The sequence below is a fragment of the Orycteropus afer genome, unplaced genomic scaffold (genome assembly GCF_000298275.1).
Source record: "Orycteropus afer afer isolate SDZICR_OR568_19922 unplaced genomic scaffold, OryAfe1.0 scaffold00294, whole genome shotgun sequence".
Classification (NCBI taxonomy): Eukaryota; Metazoa; Chordata; class Mammalia; order Tubulidentata; family Orycteropodidae; genus Orycteropus; species Orycteropus afer.
The window spans coordinates 4,183,678-4,194,411 of NW_006921881.1; the positions used below are offsets into that span (position 1 = coordinate 4,183,678).

Sequence of the window (10,734 nt, forward strand, 5' to 3'; positions counted from 1 at the left end):
GGGTCTGTTTGCTTGGAGGACATTGTAATTGGAGGATGGGCTGCTAAGGAAGAAACTGGGGTAGTGGGGGGCAACAGTGTATCCCTAGCCATCACATTGGTGGAGGGAAAGAATACATGACAATATCACTTGGAAATCAACTTAGATATGTTGTTGTTGTTGTTGTTATGTGCCATCAAGTCGGACCCGACTCATAACAACCCTTCCTTGGATTTCTGATGCAGTATCACTATGGAAGTAGATTGCCTAACCTTCCTTCTGAGGAGCAGCTACTGGCTTTGAACCACCAGCCCTCTGGTTAGCAGTCAAGAGCCTGAGGCACTACGCTACCAGAACTCCTAGATATAGAATGATTAAAAATAAAAGAAACCCAGAAGACTGACAATAGGGAAGCAGAGATGTCAATTTGTAAGTAAATATAACTACAAATCTAAATGAGGGAATAAATGATGTACTTAAAGAATTCTAAATGGATAGGAAGTCAAGATGATAGAAAGATTTTAAAAAGACTGTTTTAAACATGAGGAGATAACAATAAATTACAGGATTACCTCAAACAAATTAATATAAACCTCTCCCCAGAAAAAAAGGAAGAAAATCAAAGTCTTACTGAACACTAAAGCAATAACAATGAAGAAAATGATGAGAAAAATCATAAGCAAAATGAACTCAGCAAAGAAAAATATATTCAACAAAGAAACAATCATCTCCACACACACACACACAACAATAACACACACGACAAAACAGCAGCATTAAATTAATACCTATGGATAATTATACTGAATGTAAATGGATTAAATGCACCAGTCAAGAGAACAAAAGTAACCAAATGGATAAGAAAATATGACCCATTAGTGTGCTGTCTGTAAGAGACATATCTTAGATGCAAAGATAAAAATAAGCTAAAAATCAAAAGATCAAAAAAATACATTTCATGTAACTGATAATGAGAAATGGTAGGAGTGCCAATATTAATTCTGGAGAAAATGCCCTTTATGGCAGAAACCATCAAAAGAGACAAGAAAAGACATTATATAAAAACAGAAGAATGAATAAAACAAGAAGACAAAGCCATAATAATTATCTACACATCAACTGAAAGAACCCAAAAGTACATAAATCAAACTTTATCAAAACTGGCAAGAAAAATTGACAACTCCATAATAATAGTAGAAGACTTTAATAAACCACTTTCAATGAAAGATAGAACAATTAGAAAAATCTTAACAAAAATATGGAAGATCTAAAAAAGACAATCAACCAACTAGACCTCATAGATGTATACACAACACTCCACTCAACAACAGTACAATTAACATTCTGTTCCAGTGCACATGGATCATATTTCAAAGTAGACCAACTATTAGGACATAAAGGAAGCATCAATAAATTTAAACACATAGAAATATTACAAATGTCACCTCACATAACAATGACATATAATTAGCAATCAACAACAACAATATCAAGGGAAGAAAACAAATACTCTGAAACAGAATAATACCCTGCTTAAAAACTGTTGTTGTTTTTGTTGTTATATGCCATCGAGTAGGACCCAACTCATAGTGACCCCTCCTTGAGTTTTCGAGGCAGTATCACTATGGAAGTAGATTGCCTCATCTTCCTTCTGAGGAATGGCTGGTGAGTTTGAACCGTTAGCCTTCTGGTTAGCAGTCAAGTGCCTTAGGCACTACACTACCGGAGCTCCCTAAGAGACGGCCTGGCTATGAAACAGAACGGTCCTTGAGTCAAATGAGAATTAAAAAATAAACCTACACCAAAATCTTTGGGACACAGCAAAAACAGTGGTCAGAAGACAATTTACAGCAATAAACTCACACATCAACAAAGAAGAAAGAACAAAAATCAACACCTTGACCCAGTGTCTCCAACAATTAGAAAAAGCCCACAGTTGCCAGAAGAAAGGAAATAGTAAAGATTTGAGCAGGAATAAAGAGAAAAGCATTAGAAAGAACCATCAAGACTTGAAGTTGGTTCTTTGAAAGGATTAATAAAATTGACAAAACACTAGCAAATATAACAAAGGAAAAGGAGATACAGATAACATGAATAAGAAACTAAATAGGCAATATCACAACAGAAGCTGTGGAAACAAAAACGATAAAAACAAAATACTATAAAGAACTGTTCTCCAACAAATTTGAATACCTAGAAGAAATGGACAAATTTCTAGAAATATACTACTTACCCAAACTAATACAGTCTGAGGTATAAAATTTGAACAGACCGAACACACACACACACACACACACAAAACTCCCAACAATAAAAAGTACTAGTCCAGAAGACTAGAAAATCTACAAAGCACTCAGAGAAGAGCTGACACCAATACAACTCAAACTATTCCAAAATATAGAAAAAGATGGAACTCTCCGTGCTTGTTCTAAGATGTAAACATAACTCTGAGACTAAAACCAAGAAGACACCAATAACAAAGAAAATTACAAATCGATATCTCTTATAAGCATTATCAGAAAAATTCTCAACAAAATATGAACCTATAGAAACCAACACTGTATCAAAATAATAATAATAATAATAATAATAATAATAATAATAATACATGTGATTTTCAACAAGTAATACAAGCAACACAATCAACCACTGAAATAAACCAAAGGAAAAGAACCACATGATCATAGCAGTTGAGGCAGAAAAAGCATTGGAGAAAATCCAACACCAATTCTTCATTGAAGAAAAAAAAAAATCAGCAAAATAAGAGTAGAAAGGAAACTCATTAACATGATCAAGGACATATACAAAACCAACAGGCAACATTACTCTCAACAAAGAGGGACCGAAAGCTTTTTCCTTCTGAATGGGAACCAGACAAAGGTGCTTTTATCACCACTCTTAGTAAAATTGTATTGGAAGCCCTTGCCAGGGCAATAAGGCAAAAATGGAAAATAAAAGATATCCAAATTTGTAAAGAAGCAGTTAAATATCTCATTTGAAGATGATTGAATCCGATACATACAAAATCCTATTAAAACAACAACAACAACAAACTCACTGCCATCAAGTCAGATCCGACTCATAGTGACCCTTCCTTGGGTTTCCAAGGTGGTGTCACTATGGAATTAGATTGCCCAACCTTCCTTCAGAGGAGTGGCTGGTGGGTTTGAACCACCAACCTTCTGGTTATCAGTCAAATGCATTAGGCACTACATCACCAGAACTATGCAAAATCCTATACATACAAAAAAAAACCACACATATGTCACACTATATAGAGTCAACAGGACAACTAAGGGAACTAATAGAGTTCAGCAAAGGAGCAGAGAACAAGAACAGCATACAAAAATCAGTTGAATACTTCTATATACTATCAAAGAGAACTCTGAAAAAGAAAACAATACCAATTACAATTGTTGTTGTTGTTGTTATGTGCCGTCAAGTCGGACCCGACTCATAGCGACCTCTCCTTGGGTTTCTGAGGCAGTATCATTATGGAAGTAGATTGCCCCATCTTCCTTCCAAGCAGTGGCTGGTGGGTTTGAACTGCCAGCCTTCTGGTTAGCAGTGAAGTGCCTTAGGCACTATGCTACCAGAGCTCCTCCAATTATTATAGCCACCCAAAAGGTGATGTACTTAGGCATATATCTAACCACATAGAAAAAAAACCCATAAAAAGTAAACAAAACACAACTACAAGAAACCAAAAGAGACTTACACAGATGGAAGAGGATACAATGTTCATACATAGGAACATTGTGAAATTTCAATACTGTCCAAAGCAATCTACCAATATAATGCAATTTCAATCCAAATTCCATAACCATTCTTTAAAGAGATGAATAAACTAATCACCACCTTTATATAGAAAGGAAGGAGACCCTGAATAAACAAAAGACTACTAAAGAAGAACAAAGTAGGAAGCCTCATGCTCCAAAATCTCAAAACCTACTACACAGCCACAGTAGTCAAAACAGCCTGGTATTGGTACAATGCCAGACATATAGACAAAGGAACAGAATTGAGGACCAAGAGGAAAATCCATCCACCTACCCACCAGTCACTCCTCAGAAGGAAGGTTGGGTAATCCACTTCCGTAGTGATACTGCCTCGGAAACCCAAAGAGGGGTCGCTATGAGTCGGGCTGACTCCACGGCACATAACAACAAAAACGGACAATTGATTTCTGAAAAAGGGCAAAAACCCATTTAATGGGGAAGAGATCATCTCTTGAACAAATGGCACTGTCAAAACTAGATATCTGCTGGCAGAAAAATGAAACAGGATCCGTATCTCACACTATATACAAAAAACTAGCTCACGATGCATTAAAAACCTAACTGTAAAATCTAAAACCATAAATATCATCAAAGAAAACACTATAGGCCAATTTAGTATCCCTAATAAATGGCATAAATACACTATCCAACATAACAAGAAAAGCACAGAGGAAGAAAATGAGATTACTGATACCTCCTAAAAGTTAAACGTTTATGTAAATTACAAGTATTCACCAAAATAGAAAAAAGAAAACTTACCCACTGGGATAGCATTTATGGAAATATTTTGGACAATAGACTAATTTCTAAAATTTATGGAAAAATTCAAAACCTAAACAACAAAAACTCAAACAATCCAATTAAAAATGGGCAGAAGATATACATGGACAGTCAAACCTTCAGGTGGCGAACAAACAGCTGAAGTAAAGCTCATGATCATTAGCAATTGAGGGATGAAAATAAAAACAACAATGAGATATGTCACCACAGCATTAACAGTAAAGTCCAAAAGAACAGAAAACAACAAATGCTGGAAGGATTGTGGTGAAAATGGAACCCTCCTACACTGCTTTTGAACTGTAAAATACTACAACCATTGTGGAAAGCAATATTGTGTTTCTTTAAGGAGTTGGAAACAGAAATATGACACGATCCAGCAATCCCATCTTACTACTAGGTATATATCTGAGAGAAATAAGAGCTGGGACACTAACAGATATGTGCACATCCATGTTCATCACAACACTGTTCACAATAGTAAAAATATAGACACATCTTAAGTGCCTATCAATGGAGAAATGGATAAACAAGTTATGGTATATACACACAATGGAACACTATGCAATGTTAAGGAATAGCAAGGCATCTGGAAAACACCTCATAACACAAATGAACCTAGAGAACGTTGTTCTGAATGAAATAAGTCAATCACTAAAAGATAGATATTGTATGAGACCACTATTGTCAAAAGTTAAGAAAACATTTACTCATAGAAAGAATCATTCTTTGAAGGTTACCAGTGCTGGGATGGGAAGGGAGCATAAATCACTAACTAAAGGGCAGACACATATTAACTTGGGTGAAGGGAAAGGCAACATACAATAACAGGGAAGTCAGCACAGAAAGGTAAAGGCAGTGGAAGATACAGGGAGGAGCACAAGAGTTAGAGGCAACAAAGGTAAATATTATTCCATACAAAGTCATCCTGCAATAGCAGCCATAACAATAATCTATGAGTGAATACATAGATAAACACTCAAGTTGAATAGGGATGGAAAGGCAAATGGGACTACACCCACGAATATGTATAACTGTGACAGATGATATCTCTATCTGTGTATTTTTATGTACTGAAAATATATCCATGTATGTAGTGGAGCATACAGGGGACAAAGTTATGAAAACTTCTTAGTCATAATGAAACATCATGGGGGCATATTTACTGTAAATGGGAGCTAAGGACCAAAGTCTCAAGGGACACTAAGGTCAGTTGGCATAACATACTCCACAAAGACAATGTTCTATATCTTAATTTGGTGAGTGGAAACTGAGGTCTTAAAAATATGTGAGTGTCTAGCTATGGTGCAACTATTGGTCTCTTTCATCCAGAGCAAAGAACAATAATGAAAATCAAAGATGCAAGGAAACAATTAGTTCAAACTACTAATGTACTGCTTGAACCCCAGCCTCCAGGACACTGAGACCAGAAGAACAGGATGGATCTCGTCTATGACTGCTAACATCTCTGGAAGGGATTACAAGAGTAGGTTCCAGACAGAGTGGGAGAAAAATGAGGAACAAAACTCAAATAGATAAAAGAAACACCAGACTTACTAGTCTGATGAAACTAGTGGAAACCCCTGAGAATATGGCCCTTAGACACCTTTCAAGCCAGGAACTGAACTGTATACCTGTGGTTCACCTTTCAGCCAAACTACATATAGAAGTGTAACATAAACTGTGATACAAGGACTGTGTGCATTCATTAGAACAATCAACCATATGAGATCAAGAGGGCAATATTTGTCCATGGATAGAGCTAGGAATGTGGGAAGGGATGGGAAGGAGAAATGAAAGGAAGTGGTGGGCACAAAGAGGAAGTGGGAAAAATGCTGTTGCATTGTGGGGAGTGCAGTGAATGTCACAAAACAGAATGTGTATGCATTTCTAGATGGAAAACCAGTTTGCTCTGTAAACTTTGCCCCTAATTACAATTAAAATATCTTTTTAAAAAATGCAATGGTATGTTTACCAATAGATCATGAATGTGAGCTTAAGGCCTCAACCAACAACCTCAGAGGAAATGGATTTCACATAGTGCCTGCTTTCTCACATTTCTTTTCTTAAATCAGTGTCAGGCTTCAGCTTCTGATCTTAGAACCCAGGTTTGATGTCTGTATTCTAGCTATAAGGCAAATCCAGAAAGTGAGATCTTGTCTTCTGTTTTAAAAGGCTGTAATATCAATGTAGGCATTCCCATACTTTAAGATGCTGTTCAAAAATGTGAGGTAAATGCAATGCATGTTAAACATGAATAGAAAATAAGTCGGGGTTATATTAATTACACAAATATAAAATTGCACAGTAAAGCTATTGAGAAAGATAAATTATTTTAATTAAGAAAATTAACAAAATTTGACTTTGCACATAAAACACAATTCTAGTATTTATTGCTGAAAATAAACATTATAATTTTAAAGAGCACAACGTTTCCCAGGTTAATTTATAAGCTTTGAACTATTGAATCATTTCTAAAATAAACAAAATTTATGGGAAAACATGAAGAGATTAAAAATTTATTTGTGAGAATCAGAATAGAAGATCATAAAAATAGTTTATAGATCAAAGAATGGTTTTAGTGCCCAAAGTACTGCAGCAAAGAAAAAATACATTATTATTTACCTAGTATTAGCATACAAATACAGACTAATAAAAAAGAATAGAAAGTAGAAGACTAGAAAATAAAATGGCTATATGCTTTTTGTGATTCAGTAGAGCTATTAAAACAATAATAAAATTATATAACTATATATAACTATTTCAGGAGTTGTGCTAAAATATTTAATTGGTATAAAATGAAGAAGAAAAAAAATGATCTGATTCATACATTATTGTAGGTGGATTGACTAGTTCAATTATCAAGGAGGAAATAGATCTGAGTATTAAACATTTAATATTATGATTTTATGATTTAATAGCCTAAAGTAGCTAAGATCTATTGTCACAACATTAAAAAATATATGCTCAACTTATGAGATATAAGTTTTGCCGAGAAAAATTAACCTGGAAACCAAAGAAGAATTTTAAATAATATGTTTTTACCTTTATAAAACACAGAATTCCAATATTTATGAAACTAATTAAAAATTGATAAAACATAAAAAGTATGTAAAATTAAAATGGATAATATGAACAATAAATAGATAAATATTATAATCACATTTCATTTCTGTCACAAATTTTTAACAATCGTAAAAAGTAAAATTTTGTTGCTTTGTAACTGGCAAAAATTAAAAATCTCTACAATATCCAGTGCTGTGTTTATCTTACACACATTTTGTTCCAGCACCTAGTATGATTTCAATCATCAAATATATTCTCTATAAATATATCTTAGGTAAATTAATAAAATCATCTGAGACATAAAGGGGAACTGACAAAGCCATAGGCTAAAGGCCACATGAAATGGTTTAATATTGTTGGAAAGCACTATGGTCATATACATTCAAGAGATTTGAACTTTTTATATACTTTGATTCAGGGACCCTATTCTTCGGAATTATGAGGAGCAAAACTTCATTTTCCAGCATTATTTATAAGATTTACAAATCGCAAATAAGCTATATATATATGTATAAAATGGGTGAACGATTAAATGTATAGTGAAATTTGTGAGAGCTGGAACTCAGTGGAATTGGCTTCTTTTTCTGGGTCTCTCAAGTATTGTACCTTTGACAGCGTATGGTCTTGCCATTTTCCATTGTTAATTTTAGTGGAAAATATTTGAATTTTCTTTCTTTGACATGTTTCCACCTCACACAGTTCCAGCTTTTGCAGGTCATTATATCATGATTTGAATTTCATTGAATGCCATGCATTCGTGGACATTATAAAAAAGTAAAACTGCAGCCAAAATTGTTGTTGACTAGTCAACAGCAGTTGAGTCAATTCTCAATCTACAGGAACCTATGTAACAGAGAAGAACTGCCTCATAGGGTTTTTTAGGCTGGAATCTTTACAGAATCAGATTGCCACATTTTCCCTGAGAAGATGCTGGGTGTGTTTAAACTGCCAACCCTGTGGTTAGCATCTAAGCTGTCAGCTGTTGCATCTCCAGGGCTGTTTGTACCAACATGCAAAATTGGCATGTATAAAGGCAAGAATTAAATAAATGATGTAAAAATGGTTGATTTATTTAGTTGATGGGATTATGGGCAAATTATCAGTCTTTTATTTCTTGTAATATTGCCTATTCAGAGGAAAACAATAAAAAGTGTGCTTATAATTACTGGTGTATTTGTGAATATGTTTGTGTCTGTGTCTATATGCTGTGGGAAGGGAGAGTAGTGAGCCTATATTAAAATGTTTTTATTTTCTCTTAATTTGGAAGAATGAGCCAATGAATGGTTTTAACTGCTAAAAAGGTATAGAAATTACATGAAGTGTTTCCTTAATAATGATGATTGTATTGCATGATAAATTCACAGGGGAAAAAATGTTATTTCTTCCTTAACACCATATATTGAAGGATTTCATTATTATTTAACATGTTCCTTGTTTTGGTTACCATAAATGGGATGGCTTTCACACACAGGAGTTTATTCTTACAGTTTTTGGAGGCAAGAAGTCCCAGTTCAAAGTGCTAGGTTCCAGGGGCTGGGTGAAAGCCCCTCAACCTTCATTTCAGCTCTGCCTCCTGCTCTTGGCCCACTGAAGCTGGAGGATTTTCTTCACTCAGAGAGCTGCTGGCTGCAGAGGCTGATAAACCCAAGGTTGACAAGTGAAAGTGCACAGTCCCAATATTACCAAACCACATGACAGGCCACTGATTCAAGTCCAGAAAAAGTCCGAAGATCAGCAGACTAGCATGATAGCCTGCTGAACGATGACTGGGATACATGTAGCGTTCAAGCATGCCATAAGTTGTAGACCATTCTCAAATCTTCTCCTTATTTATATACAAGAAGCAGACCACATCCCTAAAGTAGCTATTTAGCTGTGGCAGCAGATTCCACCATGGAGTTGATTGCCAGTCTCATCATGGGGAATAATTACCACCAGCTGCCCAGACACTCAAAACCAGGCCCAGCAAAGTGGACATATAACCTTAAGTAGCACATTCCTTGTATATAATGTTGTCCAGCCATCAATGACAGGACAAAAATGTTTTTTTCCTGGTGAATTCTCCACCCAGTAGCAACTTTCTGAAAGCTCCTTTCATGACTTCATTCCTGAGGCTGTAGATAACAGGGTTGAGAATTGGGGGTATTACCAAATAAAAGATAGAAACCATAAGGTCAAAAGCACTTGGAGAATCTGAAGTTGGTTTTAGAAACTCAAAGATACATGCGGAAAGAAAAAATGAGACAACAAAGAGGTGGGGCAGACAGGTAGAGAAGGCCTTGGATTGGCCTTCAGCAGAGGGTATTCTCAGAACTGTGGAGAAGATGTGGATGTAGGAGAGGACAATGGAGGTGAAGCAGGTCAATACCATCGCAGATAGGAAAGCAGCCACTCCAACCACCCCAAGGTAATCATTGGAGCAGGACAGCTTTACCAACTGAGGGACATCACAGAAGAACTGATGGATTATTTTGTGCCTACAGAATGTGATAGAGAATGTGGCTGCTGTGAACAAGATTCCAGAGATGCTTCCACTTAGCCATACAGCTGTCACAGCCCATTTGCACTTACTAGGATGCATGATGACCTCATAGTGCAGTGGGAAGCAGATGGCTGCATAGCGATCATCAGACATCACTGTGAGAATGGCCACCTCAGCCCAAGTCAAAGATGTGAAGAAAAAAAACCTGGAACATGCACTGGCCTTGAGAAATATAGCCATCATCCATCAGAGAATTTTCAATAGACTGAGGGACAGTGACAGAAATGAAGGAGAGGTCCAGAAGGGAAAGGTGCTTTAAGAAGTAATACATTGGGGACTGGAGATGCTGGTCCAATGTGGTGATGATAATAATGAAGTTACCTGTCAAGGTTAATAGGTACATCACCAAGAACAGAAAAGCATGTAAAACCTGTAGCTCACGAATGTCCGAAAAGCCCAAGAGGAGAAACCCGCTCATTGTGGTTATATTTGCCACGATCATTTTGAAGATACCTATTGTGGTGGCACCTGGAAGAGAAGAGGATATGGAAAATGCAATATAAAAATATTAATTTTCATTCACTGATTCATCATTACCTCTTTTATTTTTTATTGTGATTTGGGTGAAGATTTACAGAGCAAATTCACTTT

The 10,734-nt window shown here is 35.8% G+C and overlaps 1 protein-coding gene across 1 annotated transcript; it reads right to left on the minus strand.

Moving 5' to 3' along the window:
- Positions 1-9,624: 9,624 nt before the first annotated feature.
- On the minus strand, positions 9,625-10,585 carry LOC103206054 (olfactory receptor 14J1-like). Its single transcript, XM_007951489.1, is given in 2 exon segments — positions 9,625-10,284; positions 10,286-10,585. Coding segments are annotated over 2 exon segments (960 nt in total).
- Positions 10,586-10,734: the final 149 nt, after the last annotated feature.